Source organism: Gasterosteus aculeatus, chromosome 7, assembly GCF_964276395.1.
Source record: "Gasterosteus aculeatus chromosome 7, fGasAcu3.hap1.1, whole genome shotgun sequence".
NCBI lineage: Eukaryota > Metazoa > Chordata > Actinopteri > Perciformes > Gasterosteidae > Gasterosteus > Gasterosteus aculeatus.
In genome coordinates this window covers 7,609,094-7,635,285 of record NC_135694.1, presented here as the reverse complement: position 1 = coordinate 7,635,285, position 26,192 = coordinate 7,609,094, and the positions used below count along the sequence as shown (strand labels likewise).

The window sequence follows — 26,192 nt, the reverse complement described above, 5'->3', positions numbered from 1 at the left end:
ATGTGGCACATTGGTTCGAGTTGATGGTATTTATTTGATATGTCTTGGATTTCCTTAAACACTAACCTGACATTCCCATTTGAGGCATTCTCACGATGCCATCTCTCACAATGTCACGGTGAACTGAAAATCAGTAGGATTTAAAAATCACAAATGAATGATAGTGCTGTGTATTTGTCAGCAAATGTCTGAAGATAGATTACAGTGCAGAAATACCACAGACATTTTTCGAGGTCGTTTGTGCACCAGAGAGCAAAGGCAAAGTCATGGCCACAGTTCTCGGAATGCAGATCTGTATATTTCTATGCTTAGTGTTAAATCAATGTTCTTTCTTTCCCATTGAGATCGGCCTTTTTATGAAAAAAACCCAGGTTGTACCAGGAAATCCCAAGATTTTTCAGTGAGTTTACAATTACCGGAAAGCATGTAGTGATTCTGAACTCACATGAATGCATTGTGACTTAACTTTGGCACAAAAGTAAAGGGAAAAAAGGATGAAAATGCCGCACTCAAGTTCAGATAGTAAAGACAAAATATCAGGAGGTGCATTTCTTTTTTTAAATAATTACTCAAAATAACCTTGATGTAACCACACAAACCATCCCACCTGTATATGAGCTTTCCCTCTTTAAAGATGTATCGGAGACTTATCACACGACTGTAAGATTCAGACTGCCTCCCCAGACCCCCCGCAGCAAAAGAGAATTGTCGAGAGCTGTTGAAGCCAATCAACAGCACTACAGATAAAATGAAGCTACACTACCAGCTGGCCCGTGCCAAAAACTAATCTTAGCCCCTTATCTGTGACGGCGACATCCCCCACTAGAGGGCAAGTGAAAAAGAAGTGCATTGTCAAGTGCTTTGATTAGCCCCATGCCGCTTCGATCACAGGTGTGAGTTTGCCCCCATTTGTGCTTCAAAGAGAGATCAAGGGAGGAATCATTTGTATGTGTGTGCATGTCCTTTTGACTTTTGTAGCTCCGCGCCTTCCCTTTCATGTTTTAGATGTCGATACGGGCTGGTCCGTCACAGAAACCACTCATCATACCGCGGTATCAACCGACTTTTGTTCTGGTCCCAAGCAGCCCCCCCCCCCGCCCCCCCCCCCCCCCGCCCCCCTCTCAGTTATCTCACCCTGCAGCCTGGATTGTCGGAGAGACCAGCCGGGGTCACAGCAATGCTCACTGTCTCTAATAGGTGTGACCAGGGAGGTTTTGACATCCCATCATCTCTGGGTCCTCTAAAGGTTTGAGGGATAGGGGTGCAAAGGGGCATGTGGAGCCAGCAGTTTCCAGGCCAACCACTATGCAGGGTTAATTACTATACCAGCCAGATGCCTTCTTCCAGTGATGGCCAGTGCCCTCGTGGTCCGTGCTTCATTCGCTCGCCACCACCTTTTTTTTTACGCTTACCTGAGTTAAATCGTGTGGTGCCTCTGAGACGCAAGGGCGCCGCAGGACTGGCTCCCCGGGTGCTGCGATTTGAGGAGTGTAACTTTCTGCTCTGTTGCTGACAATGCTGTTATTATCTGAGATAATAGAGGAAAGAGGAGCAGGGGGAAAAAAGGCAAAATATGTCAATCATTTTTTTCCCGCTTGTTTCTTGCAGAGATAATAATTCTAATGTAGCAGGGACACGATATGCATAACTGCATCATTTGCTCAGTTTGCATTTTCATGTGGACTCAGTATCACTGCAATTACTGCGTGTTTTTTCTCATCACTTTGGCTGTCAAATTGGAAAAGGGTTTAGTCACTTGAAAGGGAAAAATGTGTCTCTACTCCACTTCGTGAGGCTACAAGGCTATAATTTAAACAGTGACGTTGTCCTCCCATACAAGCTTGGTATCCCGTGAAAGATTTGGGTTAAATGGATTTTCACGTCCTATTCATACTTAAGTTTAAATTAAAGAAATAGTCCCACATTTAAAGAAATAAACATATTTAGTTTTTTAGCTTTTGCATGAACTCTGTACAGAGCCATGCTACTTGTTTCAAGTCTCTACGTCACAGATATGAGGGTGGTAGGCAAAAGATTATTTAAATGACAACTGCCCTCACATTTATATAAAACGGTATTTAATCCCAGAGTACTTTCTGCCAACCCCCCCCCCCCCAATAACCCCACTTCCTGTGGTTCTTTGTCCCTTATGACTGACCTCAGTTGTTTACAGATTTCCAAAAAAACCCAAAACTAATTGCAATAAAAACAGCATGACCTGGAAAGGTCCTGCTGGCGAGCAAAGCCGGCGAAGTCGCAGGACGTTGGGGAAGCGTGGGCTTGTGGACGGCCGATAAGCAGAGAGGCCCCGCCCGTGGTCAGCGCGTAGCCACGGCGTACAGTCAGATCTCTATTAAGATAGAAAATGGTGGTCCAGCGTGATAAGAGCTGACAGGACTTGATGCGATATCAGCGATGGGGACAACAGCTGCAGATACAGGACATATCTTCTCCTTCCCAGAAAAAGAATCAGACAGGCCAGTCTTATTAGCTCTGCAAGTCCTTAATGACCTGTGTCTGTTTCCTTTATGTATGTTTGTTGTTTTGAGCGTTGGTTGTGGTCATTTTGTCTCTCTTTCTTTGACATTCTGGCGTCCTAGGTGTATTTGAATGAAATGTTACAGCCGTAATATAAACAGAATAAATGAAGAAAAACAAATATTAGTAAGGATAAGGTTGTCAATTACTGAGTATGATTAAAACTGACTGGGATCCTGACCAGGATAAACAAAGAAAAGAAATCAATACATTCCTGCTTTAAAACTGAGCTTTTCTAACTTATTATCGTCTTTAAATCTATTTTATGTTCAGTTCTTCAAAGCTGTGGGTTGCAGTCTAAGTTAATGCAGCAATGTTCCAAATGATTAGTCCCCAGCGTTAGTAATGTCCATAATCTAATACGGCCAGCTCTGCAGCTGTGTTTGCCAGAGCTATTCATACAACGTTTGGACTGCAATTTAATAGCCTGTGAAAGCGAGACAGACAGAGAAGTACCGGCAAAATTGTGTTTTGAATTATCCTTGCATATTATAGAATTATGACTTAGTTGAAAAGTTGACTTCTCCTCAACCATCCCCATCAATCCCCCAACCATAAGCAATGAGCCATTTGCCATTATGCAGCTTGTTAGCAATGTCTAGGCTGTGTAATTACCTGTGTCAACGACAACGATTGTCTTCCGGTGACAGATTATTCATCACTCTATAATTGTCGAGGTTGAAAGACGGATTTCTAGCTCTTTGTCAGATCTGAGAAGTAACAAAACTCGTAGCAGTCCTGATAAAACAAGAAAAGCACCTGTTCCCATTCATGTGGGTACCAGTACTGCCCGACAATGAAAGGACATTAGGATGGGGAAGGAGGCACATTTATTCCAAATAGAACTGTGTGTATTTATCTGCTTTGCATGTTCTTAGGAGTCAGTGTTTGCTATATGAATATAGCAAATGAACCCTCTTTTTGTTTATTTTGCGGGTGCACTCTCCACTTTTGTTTGGCGGGCACATCATCCTCCCGACCGAGAGGCAGCAGACCTCCCACCCCCCGTAGCCCCCCCCCCGCACACTCCCCTCCTTCCCTCCTCCTCCCGTCCCGCATCCCCGAAACACCGCATCGCCTCTGCAGGCTCATGTGCCGGGCTCACTAACGCCAGCACCCCGTTCTACTTTGCAACGCTGTCGCGGGTCCTGCGGCAGCAGAGCACCGCTTTCGTGTCGTTTCGCCAAGGATAAGGATAAGGATGAGGTAAGAGCTTCCGGTCGCCATTTTGCTGGTGTTTAGGAGGGGAAATCTGCAAGGAAATATTAGCGCGGTGCCCGGATTGGTACCGGTGGCAGGATGTTCAAGAGACACCGTTTAGATTTGGGTGACGATAATTCGACCGGCAAAAAGAGAGCTTCCGAGGGGTACGTTAGCGTTACCGAAAGAGACGTCCGGCCATTTCTGCCCTCGCTTTTGTTGTCTTGTTTCTAGCTAGCCGCGCTAATGCTAACCCCGTGGCGAGCTTAGCTTGCTAGTTAGCACCAGCCGCGGTAGATATTATTATTGTTGTTTTATTGATCACCAGCCATTTGCGTTAGGTTGTGAGGCTGGACGGTGCCGTCGCTCAATGGTCTAAGCAAAGTAACGTTAGCTAAGCTAGCTAGCTAACTGCCCGCCTGCTCTGATCTAAATTACACGTGGCTACATGCTAACCGCTGCTAGTTTTAGGCGCCGCGTCTTCAATAAAAGGGACACGCGTTTCACGAGCATAAGTCATTATGTCACAGTGCATTAGTTGATGTTATGGCAAGTTGTGTTTACAATATGTTGTGGGAAATCCCCCTCCAGCCAGGCTAGCGTTAGCCGCATGGCGGAAGTGGGTTGCCCGGGGAAAGTGCACTACGACGTCTCAAATTACAGCCCCAAGTCGATCGACACTAGCTGCGATGCCTAGCTCTGTTTGGATAGTAAAGGTCTGCTGGGCCTGTATGACTTGGAGGACCCACGTTGATGCGTCCCTGCTTGTCAGTTGTCAAAGTCATCGAGAGTACTCTCACGGTCACTGCCTCTGGAACTGACATCGCGTTGACGCTGAACGACAAGCAAATTACAGATGTCCCCAAAGAGGATTGCACGCATCGGTTGAAAGATGCATTCAGTCATATTCATCTCCAACCAATATAGCCTCGCATCATTCGATGTGCATGCTTTTTCCCCATCGTCAAGGACGCGAAGGGCAGAGAGGCGTACATATTTTATGACTCCATTAAACGCCTCTTCTTGCATGAGCAGAACAAAGTTGTGGATCGTGCAGTTTATTCATGACCCCTGCATGCTTTCTGCAACGATGAAGAATAATGTGCAGTCACCTTGCCATTCAGGTTCACAAAACAAGCTTGACTTTTTGACTAATACATGTGAACTGTCTATTATATGCTGTGAATTGCATGTGTGGTTTCATCATTTTTCCATTTCTAGGGCAACATTGTTTAAAATGTATGCAGGGATGTGTACATGCATTGAGACGAACAAAATCTTAACTTTGGGCATCTTTGTCTCACAGGCGCGACAGGGACAGAGACTGCGATGAACGGTCGAGGGACAGGGACCGCGACCGAGCTCGGGACCGGGACTGGGACAGGGACAGAGATGCGAAGTCGGCCGGGGTTCCCACCAACCCGGCTGCAGGCAGCGGAGTCTTCGTGAAACCAACCCCCTTTCAGCAGAAGATCAACCCCTTCACCAACCTGCCCCACACGCCGCGCTACTATGAAATCCTGAAGAAGCGTCTGCAGCTGCCTGTCTGGGAGTACAGGGAGCGCTTCACAGAAATCCTGATGCGTAACCAGTCCTTTGTGCTGGTGGGGGAGACGGGCTCTGGAAAAACCACACAGGTACAATGCAGAATGTTTTGCGTTTTGTGCAAATCCAGCATATAAAGGGGCCTTTGTGTTGTCATTTTGCCCCATTAAAAAAAGTCTATAATGATACATTAACTTGAATGCGGCAGATGAAATTGAAATCCAGTTGTATAATTGGTTTAATAGTAGCATTAAGACAGAGAGGGTGCAAGAACAGATGATGAATTTTAAACAATTCCTCTGTGGAGCTGATTCGCAGTGTCTTGTTAAGTTCATTTCAAGTTGTTACTGTTTTTTCATTTATTTTAATTTGAAAGTGAGAAGATTAGAGCAAATCACTGGTTGAGCCTGAGCAGTCTCCCGAGGGGCAAACAAACCATCTTCCAACCACTTCCTAAATAATTTGGTGTAATCTTGTTGGTGCCTTTTGCCTCTGATGCAAGAAGTAATTTATATTCCACAAGTTCATCGCGACTTTTTGAACAGACCTTCACAGAATGCTTAGTTTGCCGTCACCGCTAAATACATGCAGAACATGCTCACTAAGGTAGGAGCTACATTTATGGATCTTTTAGGATTATGTGGTCATAAAACAAAAATAACAAAAATCATCGATGCATTTGATAATGATGCGTTGAAGTTTGATAATGGGAGTTCTTTTTAGAAAGACGGTCTAGTGTTTCATGAAGTTGTCAGGGAAACCGTGTTGAAACAAATATATAATACTGCATTAACTCCTAATGGTTAACATCTTGCACTTTTCTTGAAATGTGTATCCCTTCCAAAATCCTCTCGTCTGCATATTTTTCTGATCAGATGGCAATTCAAAGACGGCTATGATTTAAATCAGTCATCTGAATCCTAAGCTTAATTAAGTGGAATTGAGAAACTCTCCTAAGTTATCTGATTCTGTTTTTAAACTTAAAGCAAAAATGAGTATGTAAATATTGCCAGGAGAGTTCTCAGGACATAGTAAACCTGCTAGTAGTGCTGTTGAAGACTCGTACACCCATTGATGATTTTCATCCCCTCACATCATTTGCCCTGCGTTCATCTCCCTGTCTGCGTTTTCAGTCAGAGAATTGCAATGTCTTTTTAAAAAAAAAAATATATATATATATATATATATATATATATATATATATATATACACACAACGTCTCTTGGCCTGTGTGCTGTTTTCCAGATCCCTCAGTGGTGCGGCGACATGGTGCGGTCGATGCCGGGAACAAAAAGAGCGGTGGCCTGCACCCAGCCCAGGAGGGTGGCGGCCATGAGCGTCGCCCAGAGGGTCGCTGATGAGATGGATGTCATGCTGGGCCAAGAGGTGGGCTACTCCATCAGGTTTGAGGACTGCAGCTCGGCAAAGACCGTACTCAAGTAAGTAGGCCGGTGAGAAATATTCCCCTCGTGTCTTATGTTTTTAGCAACCAATGACAAAGGAAGTCGGTGGTTATTTTAGTCCCGGGACTACTTTTCAATGATCCCAAAGGTTCCTACAACAGACTAAATACTTGAAATAGCTTGGTTTTGCCTCAATACTAGTATGCACACTATTTACTGATGTATTTGGTATGTAATAAATGAAATGCAAAGAAACCCAATGGAAATGAAATTAAGAATGTCTCCACAGTGTATCCTCAGTTGAGTGTTTGATGGTTATTGATTTGTACTTTAGAATGTAAGTGTCTGAAAGGCTCAAATATTTTAAAGTCATTTTTTTCTCTTATTCACGGCACTTTCTCTCTTTTACAACCTCTTTTCAGTCTCTTTTCTGGAAGCCGACAACAAAGCCCAACTTTTTTTATGTCATCCAACACAAAAAATGCTTTCTACATGCATACCACTACGGCATACTCTGGTCCCGAATTGATACTTGATTAATTTCTTGTTTTATGAATGAAGCCGTACGGAGGTAATGCCATCTGAGCAAACGGTGATTGCCATGGCAGCAAACTCCACCTGAATGTTGATGTACTTTCTGAGAGTACCAACCCACTCCAGGGCCTTCTGAGGGGCAGAGGGTGATGCTAGCTGTTAGCTGTACTAGCTGGAGTACATCGTTGTAGCCTATTTGCATAACAGAAGCTTCGTACATGCAAAAATGTACAATTATTCCATACGCTCATGACGGGGGGGGGGGGGGGGGGGGCTGAATACTGCAATGGCATACTTTCTGAACCGCCATTACCTTAATCACAGTACACTTGCTTTAAAGGACAGGTTTGAATTTTCTGGGATCCCTTTTGATTTTTATACTTTCACCATCCTTTTTTGTTTACATTATGACTACAACAGTCTGAAATGTTGTACATTTCTCCAGCTGTTGTTTGCCCTGATGAAGCCTGCACGTCTTTACATTGACCAGGTACATGACGGATGGAATGTTGCTGCGGGAGGCCATGAATGATCCTCTGCTGGAGCGCTACGGTGTCATCATCCTGGACGAGGCTCATGAACGCACGTTAGCCACAGATATCCTCATGGGAGTCCTCAAGGAGGTGGTCCGCCAGAGGGCTGATCTCAAGGTAAACCCAAACATGCGTTTCTATTTCCACGATATGTCGGTATTTTAATCCATGGATAGCAGGTTGGATTCGTTTTTTAAAGGTGAAACGCTTCTCCAAATATTATTGCAGCTATTTATGTAAATTCCCTGACTGTAGTGTGTTGGTGTGGATGGGAGCAAACAGCCAGGCGGAAGTTTTATAGGCAGACTTTGCCAGACATCCCTCTCATAAAGCAGATGGATAATGATGGGTTGTTTGTCAGTGTGTAATCGAAGGTTAGATTGTTGTTCGCCGACTGTTAAATGAGGTCTAGGTTATTGGGAATGATCATCCACCCACACCCCTCCATCTCCCTCATCCCTATCCCCTTCCAAATTTGAAAGTTTAATTTGCCTTGATTAAGTGCAATTATGATGTCTCGCGGAGCGTAAAGCGGAATGCCGAGACACTGGCCCTGGAAAATGTTTGAGATTGAAAACGGGAGAGCCGCTTCCCATCAGAATCCTAATGCGCTCTATCTTGTGGCTCTGGAGGGAACATTGTGTACCCAACATCAGGAACATGGACTATCAATGCTCATAGCTCTGTGTAGGTCAGTGACTCGCTGTAATGCCAAGTTCCGCAGACACCGTCTTGGGTCCGTGCCAGCGCCCTCACCCTGAATCCCGATTCCAGGCATTATTCACCCCCGTGTAGCTTTTTGCTTTCGCTCATCTCTTTTGCAAGTGGTTGCGCCCTTATTCGCTTAGAGTGTGTCCTTATCCTTAATTATCATCTACCCATATAAACTTGAACTCATTCTACACCTGAGTGCTCCCGCCCATAATCGCCACATTTACACCCGGCTGTCGTTACTTTTTAGTTTTATCTTTGCCCTCATCACTTTGGTGAATAGATTTGTCCCCTCACAGACCTCCCTCTCTCTCTTCCCCGTGTCCTTGTCCTTCCAGGTGATTGTGATGAGTGCCACGCTCGACGCCGGCAAGTTCCAGGTGTACTTTGACAGCTGCCCACTGCTGACCATCCCCGGACGCACGCATCCCGTCGAGATCTTCTACACGCCCGAGCCCGAGCGGGACTACCTGGAGGCAGCCATCCGCACGGTGATCCAGATCCACATGTGTGAGGTGGATGAAGGGGATGTTCTCCTCTTCCTCACCGGACAAGAGGTACGACTCCAGAGGTCTTAAATTAGATTTAGTTTCTTTGGTGGGTTTGCGCGTGTTGATGCAAAAGATGATTCGTCAGAGTGGCGGATTCAGATTCCAAACCTTAGTTGTTGTTTTTTTTGTGTCTGTTTGTCCGAACAACATGGCTATAAACTTGTGCAAAGATGTTATTCATTTACAAAGCTAAGTGTTTGTATATTCATCTAATTACAAACCTGAGTTACTCACATAAACGGTGTCATGAGCCCACTTGTGCAGCCTCAGCACAGGATATTATTAATCCTCCGTTTGATAGATGTTAATGCACAAGGGTGCGCCTGCTTGGGAACCCAGGGTTTGCACAGTGGAGGGGGAAAAAAGAAAGAAAGAAAACTAGGAATGACCCACATTCTGCCCTTCCCACAAATTTCTGAAATTAAGACATTTATTATTATTTTTTTACCTCCCTGCAAATGTTATCCACTGATGTGTGATAGAGGGCGGGGTTTATGCCTAAAATGATGAATTGGGTCACAGCAGGGTGAGCTCACACACGCAGAGGAAAGGACCAACAAATGTCTCAATGTCCTGATCACTGGACAAGAGAAGCCTGTCAGAGCCTGTGCTGCTGTGATTATTCTCTCAGCACTCGGTGTTGCAGACCATGTGGTTACTCGTGGTTGTAGAGAGAACGTAGTGTGAATACAGCACAAATTGCTGTGGAGTTTAATATGACATTTTGGATTTAAGCGTTGATGCTTTTTGTTATTTTTAAATCTGTGCAAAACTCTCCTTTAGTTGATTTTCACACACATCTCGTGACACGTTGTTTATTAGCAGTAATTAAATCTCACTCGACGTCAGCTCCACCGTTGCAGGACACCTGCGTCCGTTTCCATTTGCCAACGCAGAATCAATGCGCGGCTTGTTACGAAGGTTGAGAAGTCACCGGGGGCCACGCTGTTTGAAGTGGTCTCCTTCAAGGGCTGGTAATTGATTTCAGATTTAGTGGTATCCCAGCTGCTCGCGGGGCTACGGATGCTGATGGTCACTCCTCCGAATGCGTAGAAAAGGTCTGGGGATATTTGCCAGCGATGTGTTGAACATTCCTCGTGCAGTTAAATGTAATTTGTTGATTTATATTCCCACTCCGCACACTGTGCTCAGCTACGGCATTACACAGCACTCCCACGTTGAGTTCATTATCATCACCCCACCCCCCCTCCTAATTGGGTTAAAGAAGTTAATGTGTGGTAGGTCTGGCAGAGAGGGGTGTTCAAAGGGTGCTGCAGCTCGCTCCCTCCAGCACTTCTTAACCTCTTCCGTCTCCCAGCAACTTTGATGTTGACTAATGATTGGGAGGCAAAGCCGGGGCCTCTTTTTATCGGGGTGTTTAATTTATAACGGACGAAAGCAAAAAAAAACTTGCGCGGGACACCGCTCCCCCCTCTCCCCTCCACTGTTTTTATGCGGGATGTTTCACACCCGCAAACAAATGCAACCGAAGCACCGAAACCCCAAACAAGAAAGTTGAAACTTATCACAGCTGTTGAGCAAAGATAAGTCGTAATGGTTAAGCTTCCCCCTCAGCGGCGAACATCAAAACATGGGGATTGGGAGAGGGGGGGGGAGGAGAAGGGGAGAGGGGTGTTTGATAGTCGAGAGGAGTGCCTAAACGTGTTGGTTATTAGCTTGGCTGTAGATTGTGGCTTCCGGGGTCGCAGGGAGAGCTTGTGGCCAGGTTCCCGACACTGGCCAAATGCCCCGTGTGTGTGTGTGTGTCCACACACACACACACACACACGCTCTCTTGATGTCCCTAAGGGACAGACAGCCAGCTTGCTTCCAGCGCTTTGGCAAAGAGGTCCCCCCCCCTTTTTCTCTCTCTCTCTCTCTATAGCAGCTGCTGCATCCGGAGGCTTGATGGGCTATTAATACCCAGGCTAATTTTACCAATCCATTCGGATTTACTGCTTTCCACTTGTCAGTGTGTTGATTAAAAGGGTACATGGCCATCAGCAGGGTTCGACTTAATGCGACGAACAAGGGGACAGCAGGGGCTAATAACACACTTGCGGTCCAGAAGGAAAACAGGAAGGCGCTCTCTCATGTCAAGGCAAGGGTTACTGGCTTCCCACAGCAGTACAAATGATGTCCGCTTCAGTCATGCTTCAGCAGATTTCAGCACAGCGTGCTGTCAGAGAGGGAAAACCCAAAGAAACGTCTTTCACAAAGTGTTTTGTGGGTTGATTTGTGAGCCAGCTAGATAATAGGCCCCCTTGTCCATCTTTAAGCGTTGGGATAATACATCCGCTTCTTGTTCAGCGTCTCCTCCGACGGAGGAACTGCTGCATTGCTCCCAGGGGCCTGCAGGTGGTGCAACCGTATAGGGTGTAGCGTGACACACACGGCAACCGCTCCTGCATGGCGCTTAAATGATTGTTGTTAGCAAAACAAAAGAAATGGTTCTTAACAGCAGGGACATGAAAAGCTGCGGTGTGTTTGTGTTAGGCCGCACCAGAAACCACTTCAAGTGTATCGATAAAAAGAATTGTGTACGTGTGATCGCAGGTGACAAATGCAAGTGCCTATGAGTCACTGAGTCCCAAGCAAGGGGTGCCTGTGGAATGTGTAGCCATATTTCAGAGCATTTAATGGTGTATTCCAACGGGCCTGCAGAGAAAGGGCTCTAAGCCCCGTGCTCACTCTCGTGCCTTCTTATTCTCAGGTCTGCTGTCTTGCCATCCCACCGGCTCTAGAACGTTCGGCTTCGCTAAACTGATCGGCAATGATTTGCCGCTGGTTATGCATCAGTGCTGCAGTCTCATCTCGCATCCCCCTCAACGATGCTGCACTGTGGAATAATGAACCCCGTTTGAGTCTGCTTGGCTGTGTGTGTGTGTGTGTGCACGTGTGTGTGTGTGTGTGTGTGTGTGTGCACGTGCGCGTGTGTGTGCACGTGCGCCCTCCATGTTTTCCATGATTGCTGCATTTGACAACAGAGCCACGGGGAGCTCGGGGAAAGCACGCTGCAGTCCAGGTTTAATTTCCTCCGTCAGATGGAGTGATTGTTAGAACAAATGCGCTGTAGCAAGGAACCACGGTTCCCCCAGCCCCCCCCCCCACAAGCGCTCCTCTATCACCCCGGATTCACCGCCATTGTTCAGCCAGGTGTCGTTCAGAAGCTGTTTGACTTTCCTGGATTAATTGTCGCTCTTGCGTCTTTCAGGAAATTGATGAAGCCTGCAAGCGGATCAAGAGGGAGGTCGACGATCTGGGCCCTGAAGTCGGCGATATAAAGATCATCCCGCTGTACTCCACGCTGCCGCCGCAGCAGCAGCAGAGGATCTTCGAGCCGCCCCCACCCAACAAACCAAGTGGGGCCATCGGAAGGAAGGTATAACTGCCTTGTTGCTGTAAAAATGCCTGGAGGGAGAGGAGTTGAAGAGGGGAGTTTTGAGAGGAGATGAGTGGGTTTGGTGTAGGAAAAAAAAGGCCAGATGGGGGATAAGGAGGGTAGTGGAAGAGAGCTGGAAGGTAGAAACCCCGCCCCCTTCCTACCTCAGCTTTAGCGCAGAACTGACTCACACAACATATGCTGCTTTTGTCAGCATGCAATTCTCTGCTCTAAATTATAACCGGGGTATTACTCACGCCCTCTGAGCCTGTGGAAACCACTGCATTCAGTCACTTTTATCTTTCCGCTACGTTTGCGGAGGCTCAGAGAGAGGAGGCCGTCCACCTCTGACGTCCGAGACGGCGTGAAGTGCACTCCTCTTGAGCCGCTCTTTCCTCATCACTCAGTCCCAGGGGAGTGGACGGCCCCTCATTGATACAGACACCAGGCAATTCCGTTTTTTGCGTGACGGTTTCGATTCAGATGGGCTCGTCACCGGCAGCAGCAGTACCTGTGCTGCCACGCTGTTGGCTCGGGATCTGACGGAATGGCAGAACATTGCCGCTGCCAGTGAATGAGAGCACAACATTCAAACAAACAAACAAACACTGGCATGTGATGTGGAAGGTGTTGACGAATGACTCATTGCTCTAACCCTTCTTAATTAGAAGTGTATTCATGGGCTTTCAAAGTTAAACATGTCACAATGCTGTTGAAACGCTCGGTTCAACGTGGATGAAATGGATAAATAATGATTTAGGGATCACATTTTTTATACATATTTTTTTAAACATTATAAAATAGTGTGTTTTTGAGTTTCCCCTCGAACATTTCAGTCATCCCGGATTCCTCTCCTCCAGCTTTCTGCATGAATGATGTATTGTGGGGCTTTAGATGCTTTGAATTCTTGGTATCACCCGGTGATACCAAGAATTCAAAGCATGATACGGAGATTGGGCCATGGTTGCGTTTGTACCTGCAGGCGCTGTGAGTTTACTATCAATCTGATCGAAAAGTTATCTTTTTTCTTTACCGTTAACAGATTTGCTGTAAAAACTGTGGTTCTTCCTCTCGGTGAACATCTTGCAGCAACCCCCCCCCCCCCCCCCCAGGTTCCTCCGGGTGAAGTTAATTCAGGAAATAAAGTGAATTCAGTGTCACCTCTGAACCAGCCGCCACTTAAGCTTCACTTCAGCCTCTGAACAGCACACTCGATGGCCCTCACCCCCCCCTCCGCGCGAGATCATCAATTCAAAAATGCAGAGATGTCGTCCCGAGCCACCCCAAGAGGAAGTAGTGAAAAAGAATTAAGGGTTGCGCCAGCTGCCTCTACGCATGCTAACGGCTGCATTAGGCACCCTTCAATTAACATAAAGCACTTGTTCGTCATTGCTCCATTTCTCCAGGAAAGCCACTGATCTTCTTTTTCGAACAGTTTAATCATTTGGAGCCACGGCAGCAATAGACTAATTACAAAGACTATAATCTCACTTTGCTTTTGAGCGCCTGAAAGATTGCCCTACAACAAATGCACCGCGCTGAGTGTTTGGTTTTGTTTTTTAACATCGTCACGTTTGGGGATATTCCCCTTTAAATGTCACCCGTGATCCAACCACGTCTCGGCTTCGATGAGCTCCGGCTGTGCGGCGCGTGGATGCTGCTTGAGGCACGCGCTCCTTTTCCCCAGTCGAGGGGGGGGAGGCTTTATTTGTCAATAGGGCTGCGTATCCCCCAGCCGGGGCTGTGAAAGATGGGCCGTGTTAGCTGTAGCACTTGCTCTCCTGCAAGGTAATAACCCAGAAATAACATGCAGAGATGATGCTCTAATGATATTACTGATGAAGAAGCCGGGATTATCCAGCGCAGCAACAGACTGGAAGGAGCCGGCCCGCGTTCCCTGTAATGGCCCCGGCCCGGATAATCCTTCAGAATCAATGCAGTCAATGAGGCCACTCGTGTGATCATGAAATGTGAGAGGTTGTCATGTGCGGCATCTGCCGGAGGACTGGCTGTGTCTCAGCGCGAGACAGCGGCAGCCTCACCTCGTCCATTTGTAAAGCGGACCTCGAGGCGCTCCGGGCCTCTCCTTCCTTGCTGGGACGTTTAGTCGCTGGCATATAGTGTCTGTCATGAGACACTTTTTTTTTTTTTGGACAGCCACTTTAATTTCAGTCTGCCACAGTGTGGCTAATAGGTTTTGTGAAGATGTAATTCCTCTGTATCTATTGGGCACTGTGGGCCTTTTTTCCCCTCCACTGCAGGGACTGAACCCGTTCCCTGAAGCTTCATATAAACTAATCTTTTTAGCAACCGTTTGAGTCTTTGGTACTCGAGTTTTCATTGTATTTTATAAAACCTGGGATGTTTTAGATATATGCTATTTGAAAGGCAGAAGCAGGACCGACCAAGTCCCTTTTTGCTCGTGCTGTTCGGTTGGAGGTTGAATTAAGCCGTTGTGGCACCGACGACGCTGTTTTTCAGCTTGTCAAACTACGTCATAGTTGTTCCTGTTTAATTCACTGCGCGCACAGTCATGCATGCATTTCCTATCATGTTGGTTGTATTGTTGGCTGTCCTGCTTGATCTGGATAGTTATCATCTTTGCTTTTGTAGTCTTCTTTGCTGCGATGTGACGCCACGTCAGCCTAAGTAATACTGATTGTCAGCACTGCCGGCAACTTCTAAAATACTTTGATTTAGTTATTTAAAATGATGTTTCAGGAACACGTCCCTTAAGCACAGTGTGGGGGGGCGGGGGGGCAGGATAAAGGGTACGTTTGTGCTGTGAAGATGGGCTACATGTGCGTCTTTGAACAAGTAGTTGGTTTCGATGCGTTACTGCTCAGCTGCAGCTACTGCTGTGTTTATTTACAGCCCATATTATTTTCTGTTGTCTCAAAATTAAGCAACTCGTGTTTGTCTGCATGTCGATCCAATCTGAACGGCCATTCATCCAAAAAATACACAAACAAGCTCTGATGAGCTTCATGCAGTTAATAATAATACATTTGATTTATAACGCACTCTTTATCAGCAGATCTCAGAGTGCGACAGAGATGGCAAAACATAGTTAAAAATAAAGTAAAAACATAGGGGAAGAAAAAAGAAACTTGAATGAAAAGGTTTTCAGGCCAGTTTTAAAGGAATCCAGTGACCGTACTGCCCTCAGGTGGTCGGGGAGACCGTTCCACTTGTGTGGCGCTGCCGAGCAAAAGTTGTGTATTTCCGTCTCTCCATTCCTCCGCTTGAATACTAAGGGGAATGTGCCTTTTGTCAGGTGAATTACCCAAGGTCAGCGTCTGAATGAGTGGGAAAAGGCCCTTCCTGGCATTAATGCCGAAACACTCAGGCATACTCGGGCTCAAGGGAAATCCTCACTTAAAAGGTGGGATTTAAAAGGTCTGTAAGGCTCGCAGCATGACGACGGCTGAAGAGGCACGGCTACAAAGGAAGTGTGTCAAGTGTGTGCAAAATTGGTTCTGTGGACCAGCATTGGCACCGACAACAGAGGAGTGTTTGGGTTTTTTTCTGCTCGCCGCTTCATCGCCGGGACGAGAAAGTAGGCGGGATCGTGCCAACAAAGCCCGCTCACAGCCGGTACCCTTTCTGGAGAAGATGTGGAGCAGGTCAGCGGAGGGACGGATATTAACGTGCGGTGTGGCATTTCTCCCAAACACTCACTGGCGTATCGAGCGCTGAGAGTGGAGTGGCAGTTGCCGGTAGAGTGGGCTGTGATCCGACCGCCACGGTCTCCAGCGACGACACGATTTTGCAAAGGTTTCCTCCGTCCAATCTGCTTTAAAAAGGTTACGTAAGGGGGAGCGCACCCTGGCGGCGGTTATGGTTCGCGTGAGAGCCACTGCGGATCTGTCTCCCTCCTTTCAGCCTCCCGCTGTGTACATGATGACAGCAAGAGACCCACAGGTCATGTGACTCCTTTTTTCGCTGAGTTTTCTCATCTCACATTGACAGCCACAGGCATAAAGGGGATAATCGTAATAGCGAAGGATCTGAGACTGCGTGATGGCGCCGGATCAGTCTTCTCACTTTGTCTTGTTCTCCTTTTCACCGGTTCTTCCTACATTTCTGCACAAGGACACTTAACAACGTGCGTCCGCTCTAATGTGTCCACCTCTACTCTTTTACCACTGTGGTATGAGAGTAAACCACCTGTGGTCTTAACACAATTCTCAGTTGAACATGATGGTAGAAGCATGTGTTGGCCGGCTTTGAAATGCGTGAAATCTTTATTTAATTTGAAACATTTGCATATGCCCACAGCTGTCAACATACACAACCCGTGGAGGACTTACCACCCAGTCACGCCATGACTTTGTAGTACTCTGTTGTCCTTTTCCGGTGACTCACATTCAGCAAAGCAATCACCGTGGTAAATTTTCCCCTCACGACAACTGCTGCTGTGTCGCACTGAAAGAGAAACGGCAGAAGAAACGCATGGATTGCATGTATTTGGACAAAGTACTGTTTAAAAAACCCAAAACGACACGTCTGTGACTCCAGCTCTATAACTAGATGGGCAGTCTCTATATTTAAGTGGGGAATACGTATAATTAAAGCACAATGCCGCCTGATCGCGGTGAGTCCAACAAGGGACAAGTTTGTGGTGTCGACGGGGGAAATCAGTGCTGAACTCTAAATCAGAAGCTGCTCCGTCAGTGTTTTCATATCTACGACGGGTCTCTGTTGACCCTTTTGCGTCAGCATGAATCCAGCTACTCGTTTGGTGGGGCTTCTCCACCTGCACCCCAAGGTTTATGGATGGTTTGCGCTTAGGTGACTCAACAGATCCAAATGAAATGTTTCATTGTGACACTATGACATTTTTCTTTTTTTAAACAAATCACCCGTGAGGTGCAATCATTTCTTAACCCGTCCGTTCTCATCTCCAACAGGTTGTCGTGTCAACCAACATCGCGGAGACGTCGCTGACCATTGACGGCGTGGTGTTTGTAATTGATCCTGGATTTGCCAAGCAAAAGGTTAGCTTTCCCCTCCTCCCCACCAGCCACCCACCCCCTCCCCCCTCCCCTATCTCCTGCGATCATCTCCGCCTGTTGCCGGAGAATCCCCAGATAACACGGCAGTGCACACCTGACAGCGGCGAGGATGGAGAAGCCAATTATTTATTCCTCTGACATTTCACCAGCCTGGAGCGGAGTCGTAGCCAGAGATTCTACATGTACTGTTGCATTGTGGTGGATAGTGTGTCTGCTTTATATTTATGCAATAGATGAAGGGTGTTGGTGTGCCCCTTATTTGCTTTCTCTTTTTTTTTTTTACCTCATGTAAAATCTGTTATTTGTTTTTACTCCTCTTTCCATTCAGGTGTATAATCCTCGTATCCGAGTGGAATCCCTTTTGGTGACGGCCATCAGCAAGGCCTCGGCCCAGCAGCGGGCCGGCCGCGCTGGACGCACACGCCCGGGAAAGTGTTTCCGCCTTTACACCGAGAAAGCTTACAAGACCGAAATGCAGGTAAGAAATAACGCAGCCTTGAAACCGAATGAAATTCTATGAGGCGTTTGATTCTCGGCGCTTTGTATTCCTCTAACGCCGCGGCCCCCCTTGCTGGGAAATATCTCTCATTTTGCAATATTTGCACTCCATGAATCCATGATTCCCAATTCGGCTGAAATTATGAAGCCAAGCGCTCAGGGCTGAACCACACTGCCTCCACCCTTCTTCATAAAATATGCGAACGAAACCGCCACCTTGTGACAAATGAACCTGCGGAGGCCTATCTCTCCACTTTAACGGGCTAATTCTTTCACGTCACGCTGAGTGGCAAAGGGAATTTTTCAAACAAGTTAAATAGCCCTTCACATGCCCCAGACTCCCGGGCTCTGTTCAAGTTGACATATGAGCAACGCATGAGGAGATAATAAGCACACAGATTAATTCATAACAAGTTATTCGTCGGCTTTGTCTTACTCCCCTCTTAACCGGCATAGGACAACACATATCCAGAGATTCTGAGGTCCAATCTGGGCTCTGTGGTGCTGCAGCTGAAGAAACTGGGTATCGACGACCTGGTGCACTTTGACTTCATGGACCCACCAGGTTAGTGTGACTTATTTTTTACAGGGTTCTCGCGGACGTAAAACACCTGTAGACATCATTGAATTGGAAAATAACACCTTTAAGGCCATAGAAAGACCACATGAGGAATGTGAAGAACATTAACGTAATGTAATAATTTACACCAGTTGCTCCTCATCCAATAACATCACGCTCTTCATTTTGATCAGACATCTGAATCCAAAAGTGAGACTACAAACGGCTGTAAAAATCTTCATTTAGTTGAACTGTGGTTGTTTCATGTACAGTATGAAATCTGGGTTGGCCGTGTCACATGGGAGCTCGGGGGGAGACAAAGCACTGATAAAAGCGCTCTGGCAGATATCAAATACTGTGTGAATGTTGCATGAATGTGGTGCATATAAGCCAAAAAAACAACAGACAGTTATGGCGTTCTCCAACAGGAGTGGGTGCTCCCGCGGAGGCCACCACGCCTTTCCCCATCCCTGTCCTCACCCCTCCCTCCCCTTTTCTCACCATAATATAGTTTTCATCTCACCTCTGAGATTAAACCCATCTCTCCCCGTCCACCGTGGCAAACTGCATTTTGAGAGTGAAATTGGTTACATCAATAGCCGCACCATCACCGTGGCGATTGCCTTCCCTTTATATTCCTCCAGCAGAACGGGACTGCCCCCCCCCCCACACACACACACACTTTTCACAAAAAGCAGAAGTAAGCGCCAATACGCAGGGACTGTCTTCTCTGCTCTGAGTCTAAACTGGGAATTGTGGGGGTGAAGGGAAAGGGGAGTATTAACTTTAATTTATTTGATCCACTCGTGGCTGAAGGTTTCTGCTAACTAGCTCCCGAGCGCGCAGGAAGCCGGAGCCAGTTTGTGTGCAACAAATGACGTCTGTAAAATGTTTATTTTCTGTCTTCGCCCACCTGGCTGCCCGCTCCCTAAACACAGGAGCGACGGCGCGAGCCAGCCAACCAAATAGAAAATCCAAAAGGAATCAGTGGACTTACAGAGACTTGTCTGGCTGGGATTCATTTGCCTCGTGACATTTCCAAAGTACCACCTTTCAAAGCCAGTGTGGTTTAATGTACCTTTAGCCTTTCATCACATTGATTTGGCCCTTGGTTAATATATCAGATGCTTGTGTGTAGAGAGTCAATACTTACTTTCTGATGAGCGTGTGTGTGTGTGTGTGTTTCCTAGGTCTCCAACTTTAGGGGGGGGTAGTTGGGCGGCGAAAGGGCGACGGGAGGGAGGGGGGGAGAGTGTAGTCTGCTAGTGCTTTTCAGTTCGATGTTGCGAGCGATCGTCCGCTCAGGGCGAAACTGCCGTGGTTGGGGTTGGAGGGGGACGGGGGACGGGGGGGGCAACAACACAAGCCATCGGTGTGGTACGAAATGTGGCCTACGCTCACTTTGTGTTTAAAAAAAAAAAAAAAAGTACCTTTGATGCCCCAAATCAATATTTCTTAATCATAAGAAAATGCCTGCCTGCTGTTTTAAATTGAATTTTTTGGAAGCACTTGAGAGAAATGAACGTGAACGAGCAGCGCAGCCGGCGCTCAAAGCTAATTTTCAGTTAACATGCAACTGGTCATTAGGCTTTAGCTCACGGGAGCCAAAGGTCAATAATTGCATCTGGAGGAAGAAATCTTTCTACCACACAGCGGAAGCCTTTGTGTTGAAGCATTAAGTAGAAAGTTCCCCTGTAATTGCATAAGTTGTTTTAGGATTGCCTGAGCGGAGGAAGAAAAATGAGCTCTGCCGCTACGCTGTGGTCATCGAACATGTGGAAACTTCTCATTGTGATGGACCCCCCTGCCACCAATTAGCTACCGTTCTACTCGCTCTGTCTTTTCTCAACTCACATCTGACATCTGTTTAAGGCCTGAGTAAAGCAGGTGTTTGGTCACCTTTTTCTTTTCTCCTGTTAAGTCAAATGTGGTTGCTCGGGTTGCAAATCACTTCCCCTTTACGGAGCCAACAAGCAAGATTATATCTGATTCCAATTACAGCCAACAGTACATGACAGATCAAAAGAAATCAATTGCAATTATTGTGTTTTTATGTTTAACTGCTTAATTTAGGTTTGAAAATTGTATATTTAATATGTTAAGGACACAAACGGGAAATGAGACGTGTGTTTAAATACTGGACCAGCCAAATGTAAAACGGGTATTAAAGCGAAATGAAAACTCTTATACTGCTATATGTCAAATGCCATAATAGTCAAATTAATCTCACGGTGTAACTGAAGTCTAAACCCAAATGTATTTGGCCATCATCTCAATCAACCGGCCATTATAATAATCCAAGCCCGAGGGGACTTGATTCCATCTGACCAACAGTCTCATGGCATGCATGATTTTGAAAAAGGTTTCTTCCGAAATTTTGGCGTGACGATAAAATCAGTTAATATTTCCGCGGCCAGAGATCTCCGTTCATGGCCCCGCCTCTCTCATTGTGTTGTGCACCAGCCCCAGAGACCCTGATGAGAGCCCTGGAGCTGCTGAACTACCTGGCGGCGCTCAACGACGACGGCGACCTGACGGAGCTGGGCTCCATGATGGCGGAGTTCCCTCTGGACCCCCAGCTGGCCAAGATGGTCATCGCCAGCTGTGAATTCAACTGTTCAAACGAGATCCTCTCGATCACTGCCATGTTGTCAGGTAATGCTCAGGGCTGGCTAAGTGTGTGGGGTCTGAGCTGCCACTCTTTCCCCTTTGCTGTGCTCGCGGGCCGCGCTGCAGAAATGGCCGGTGAGCTTCGAGGAAGTGCGCGGAGCGGCTTCTGCCAAGTCCCTTTTTGATGTATTTGCATTCTGTGACCCCGTCGTTTTGTTTTTTCGATTTGCCCTCGTCATCAAATTCCACTTGGAAACAACTTTAACTGTATGAACAACAGATGAAACTACCCCAAATAAATCCACCTATTGAACCCCACTATAAAGCAAGTGGGGGGGGGGACAAAGTCAGTGGCGTCAGCTATAACTTGCGCGGAGGGCAGGGTACATGTCTTATCAAAATGTATAGGTGTAGCTGGAGCAGCACCAGCATGCTGCAGCAGTAATTGCACTTTAGGCTTGCCAAAGCAGAATGCTGCTCATTGAGATGAATCTTGACGCCTTTGAAGGGAGTGCGAGGGTCTCTCAGAGTGGGGAAATGGATTTAACTAGCTCTTTGGACGTGACCGCGAGGCTCAATAAACACAGGCATAGCCCATTAAAGCCACAATTAAGCAGTTTCTACAGGAGGCAATCCAGAGGAAGCTCACAGAGGGTCGACGGCACAGCCCGAGTCCTCTGCATGACCCCTCGGCCAGCGGTTTCTCCAGCTTCACTACAGCTTCCGTAGAATGGCCGTCACCCGGGTCGCCACGGCTCGTTTACCGCCCCACTGTAGTGCGCCAGGGCAGACCACCCCCACGCCTCCCCCTGAACCCGCATCTTCTGTTCCATCGCAATACACTGTCACGTGCTCTGTGCCTCTCTTGAGCAGAGGCCTTGTTCCTGTCTGTGGGATTGGCTTAACTTATCCCTATGGGCGGCTGTGTTGGGGCCTATACCAACCTTGTTTAGTCCCACAGTGCTTCGTCCGACCCACGGAGGCTAAGAAGGTGGCCGACGAGTCCAAGATGCGCTTCGCCCACATCGACGGGGACCACATGACGCTGCTCAACGTCTACCACGCCTTCAAGCAAAGTGAGTGGCGCGCCGGGGGGGGGAGACGCACAACGCACAGCGGCCAGGGTTCGGCACATCACCCCAACTCGCTCTCGTCTCGTCCCTGCAGACCACGACTCCACTCAGTGGTGCTACGAGAACTTTGTCAACTACCGCTCGCTGATGTCTGCAGACAACGTTCGGCAGCAGCTGTCCAGGATCATGGACCGCTTCAGCCTGCCGCGGCGCAGCACCGAGTTCAACAGCAGAGACTACTACACCAACATCCGGCGGGCGCTGGTCACGGGCTTCTTCATGCAGGTCGGTCACCGCCGTGAGGCCCCCACGAAGCGTTGTTGTACTCGTAGTAGTCTGTGTCTGTTTTCCACTCGCTAAGCGTACCGGTCTTCTTCTACCGTCTCTGTCGATGCATCATCAGGCTTCGATCTATACAATTTGTTGCTGTTTGTGCAGAGGCAGTCGTTACATCCGGCTGCAGCGGCACTCTAACGCAAAGTTGTCCCTCGTTTAGCTTGATCATTTGTAAAATAAGTCAAAGTTACGACTAACAAAAGTCTTTAAGAAGATGTTAATTGTAATGGATAGCAGCCGTTGTGTACACAAACCCCTACACACACACACTCGGCGCACACACCGCTGCTCTGCTTTAAACACACAAACAGAAATCAAGTCGATTTGCGCCTCGTGTAAGGAAACAAATGTCATTTTGCAAAATGCCATTTTCTGGGCCACCTGAAAACAAGCAACCTGTCAAGTTGAATTATGGCGTTAATATTTTAATGTTTGTCAACATTAACCTTTATCTTGGAGACAAATTTGCGGTTCATGTTGTAGCTTTTTGCGGCATGCGTGAGACCATGTCTTTGTTGGGAACAGCCTTCATTAAGAGCGATTGCCTCGACTAATCACAACAGCCACCGCGGCTCCAACGAAGGGAAATCACTCACCGCCCGCTTACTAACAAGTTTGCTGTTGTATCAAAAATCTGAACAGACTAATCCCGATTTTGATGTGTGTGCATAGTTAACCTGCAGTATTTCTCTGTGATTTGGATCTGTTGACGCTCTCCTCTCCCCGTGGTGCGGACAGATCGCTCACCTGGAACGCACCGGCCATTACCTGACCGCCAAAGACAACCAGGTGGTTCAGCTGCACCCCTCCACCGTGCTGGACCACAAGCCCGAGTGGGTCCTCTACAACGAGTTTGTGCTCACAACCAAGAATTACATCCGCACGTGCACCGACATCAAACCAGAGTGGTAAGTTTCTGCTGCAAAGGTGACCAAAAATAAATAGAACATGCAATTGCTTAATGTGGTTGAAGCGCTTTTAATTTTGCACTCACTGTCATTATTTGATTTTGTTGGCTTGACCCGGATAAATGAATAAGGAATACTAAAAACAAATGTCGTTTTAATTGTTTGTAATTTGTGCCCTGGATTTCTGCACACTATCACTCCATGTGTATTTATTGAATGTGTTATTATTTTAATAGCTTCTAAAAGATCATTTTTCTTTTGAAATGCATCCGTACCTCTAGTAAGCATGTTGGGGGAGGACATTTTGTAGAAAAAAAACCCTTTTAATCTTCTAAAATTGGATAAAATTCCACAGTGTGGTCAACAAATATCCTAATGGGCAGCACAGCGTGAGACTCGTCAGCATCCACACCGACTGGCCTCCGTCCTCTTTCACACGCATTAGCGAAAGCATTCTGGAATTAATGTTCCATCTTCAATAAATGGGAGGGATGACGATATGTCAACAAATGTTTATTAATTAGTTAATTAAAGCTGAAAGTTCGGTCCTCTGGTACGTTTCGCTTGTAGAGTGCCCGCAGTACAGAGCCAACACACTTTTTATGAGTTTTACCTTTGGTCTAATAATAATAAAAACAAAGGGCTCACCGGTGTACGCCTGTTTGCACACACGTGTCCCCTGTGTGACCGTTTGACAATTAAGTATCAAATATGAGCATTTGCTTGGCGGGCGGCGTGTGAATCTGCAACGGATCGCGTTCTCCCGCGAGTCATCGCTGAAGACAATTCTTTCTGTGACTAATGTTTACTCGCTCTTTCTCTCAGGCTGGTGAAAGTGGCCCCGCAGTACTACGAGATGGGCAACTTCCCCCAGTGCGAAGCAAAGAGACAGTTGGAGCGCATCATCGCAAAACTCTCATCGAAGGAATTCACTCAGTACTAACGGGGGGACGTCCTCCGTGTGCGTACAAAGTAAAACCAGAACTTATTTTTTAATTCCACCGACAACCCAATTTGGAATTCTATTTTCGTTGTGCCGTTGTTGTGACGTATTCCACCGTGACCGATGAAATGTGTCCCCTTGATGGCTGCCACGTGCCGTTTCTCTGGAGCCCCGAGGGTGAAGCACCACCAGAAGTGGACTGCGAATGGCCGGTCGTCGGGAACGTGATTATTATTTCTGTTCAAAGCATGATGTGTCATGTACATTTTTAGTGTTCCGCTTAAGGACATCCATACTCTCAAGTCCCAGCTCAGGATTCTTTGCTGTTTTCCTGCTTCTACTGCTGAAACGACCCCACGTTTTGATCGAATATAATTTATACTGTTATGATGTGGGGATAATGGATTGTGGTCTTGTCGTGGATTTACGAAGAGGGGCTCTTTGGTCGTACTTCCTGTCGCTATTCAGCTTAATAAAAATGACTTTGTAATAATAAAAAAATTCCCCATGTCAGTGTTTAAATAACCACATAATCTGTGCCCTGTGCCTCTGTAACCTTTCACTTAACCCTCACACACCGACACACACAAACCCCGACCAAATCCGGCTTGTTTCCGGTAAATCTTCCTACTGGGATATTGATCGCTTCAGAAACCGTTGGAGTGAGGGGGATGTTCATTACAAATGTTTGGGAAGAAGGTCCTGGTGAACTCCCCGCTGCGCCGAAGCCCGTTCCCGGCCGCGCTGCTTTGTGTCTTTGGGTAACGCTTGCGGTCTGGGAGAAGCAACCGAGGACACCACCGGAATATAACGGCCATGGACAACTTGAATATGTGTCTAGTTTTCCTTCAGTGCGCCTCAGGGTTGAACTTTAAATGTAGCGTCCAACTCCAAACTTTCACAAAGTCCTTAGCAAAGAGGAAAGTCGGATGAGCTCTGACAGACTTTCTTGGGAGGCTTTCACCTCTCATTCCGTGGGTCAACAACATAAACAAGGCGAGCTGCCTGTGAGCGCCGGAGCGTAAATTCCACAAAGAGTCCGACTAACCGGACTCGTGAGAGGCCTGTGAAGGGTGTTTTTTCTTTTTTTAGGGGGAGGAGGTGGGCAGTCCCTGAGCTGAGGAGAGGTAGCACTTTAGAAACATTCTGGTCTTACAGAACTACTCCTGAAGACTGTTTATTGCTACTTGGCAGCTGCCAGTTAATAGTTTGTTTTTTTTACCGACAGCTCCACTTAGCAGCTGGAACCTGCTTTAAAGGAGCATGTCCACAGGTAATAGCTCTTTTCAGTCTGAAGCAATTTGCCACTCCATGTGGCTGCAGGCGGCCTTTGTATAGTCCGAGAAAATAACTTGTGACACCGGCCAGGAATTTTAGCTCCGCATTGGAGACTTGGTATAATAATAATATAATATTAAATAAATGTTGCATTACAATTTGGAGGTGCGGTGCTTTTAAAAAAAACAACTAAATTTTTTGCTATAGTGTATAAGTATAAGTATATAAGTATAGCTATAAGTATAGTGCAGAATTCTAGACCTGGTACGAGGGCTGCGTCTAACAATTTCTTTGCAATTCATGAATATGCCAGTGGCCTTTTGATTAACCAACTCCTATAAAGTCTTTTTGTGGCACCAGAGCTGCTAAAATTCTGACTAACTGCCCCAAGATACTGATTGATTTGAATATATTAAGTTAAGGTCGACGACTTAAACTTAAAAAATCGTTTTGAAAGCGTGTGGATTTAAATCAAACCATTGGTGGCCGGATTACATTGTGGGTAATGTACCAAAACTTGACAATTAAAGAGCACCGGAATAATAAACACAATACCTGTTCTGCTCGACTAA

At 46.7% G+C, this 26,192-nt stretch overlaps 2 protein-coding genes across 4 annotated transcripts in view; one reads left to right on the top strand and one right to left on the bottom strand.

Moving 5' to 3' along the window:
• Positions 1–26,192, bottom strand: part of rpl34 (ribosomal protein L34) — a 277,780-nt gene that overhangs the window by 91,195 nt on the left and 160,393 nt on the right. The window contains exon 1 of one of the 2 annotated variants that reach the window (XM_078106360.1): positions 17,966–17,970. The exons of the other annotated variant lie outside the window; for it this stretch is intronic. The gene's annotated coding sequence lies outside the window, so the exon portion shown is untranslated. Of the gene's footprint in view, positions 1–17,965; positions 17,971–26,192 lie in introns of those variants that run through there. 2 annotated transcript variants of the gene reach the window in all.
• dhx15 (DEAH (Asp-Glu-Ala-His) box helicase 15) lies at positions 3,530–24,843 on the top strand. 2 transcript variants are annotated; one of them, XM_040181528.2, is made up of 14 exons: positions 3,530–3,744; positions 5,045–5,375; positions 6,529–6,722; positions 7,711–7,870; positions 8,803–9,021; positions 12,230–12,397; positions 17,311–17,397; positions 17,744–17,893; positions 18,370–18,478; positions 20,936–21,127; positions 22,036–22,158; positions 22,250–22,440; positions 23,230–23,399; positions 24,225–24,843. In XM_040181528.2, exons 1-14 carry the CDS (start codon positions 3,740–3,742, stop codon positions 24,340–24,342), a joined length of 2,217 nt encoding a protein of 738 aa, XP_040037462.1. In that variant the 5' UTR covers positions 3,530–3,739; the 3' UTR covers positions 24,343–24,843. The 2 variants fall into 2 exon arrangements, with proteins under 2 accessions (XP_040037462.1, XP_040037461.2); XM_040181527.2 differs by having other exon boundaries at positions 3,556–3,905.

Excerpts from the sequence above, each read along its gene's own strand:
- dhx15 (XM_040181527.2), top strand. The coding sequence starts at position 3,838 with ATGTTCAAGAGACACCGTTTAGATTTGGGTGACGATAATTCGACCGGC. Across the intron at positions 7,871-8,802 it reads GCCAGAGGGCTGATCTCAAG|GTGATTGTGATGAGTGCCAC; the intron begins GTAAACCCAAAC and ends TTGTCCTTCCAG. Across the intron at positions 17,894-18,369 it reads CTTACAAGACCGAAATGCAG|GACAACACATATCCAGAGAT; the intron begins GTAAGAAATAAC and ends TAACCGGCATAG.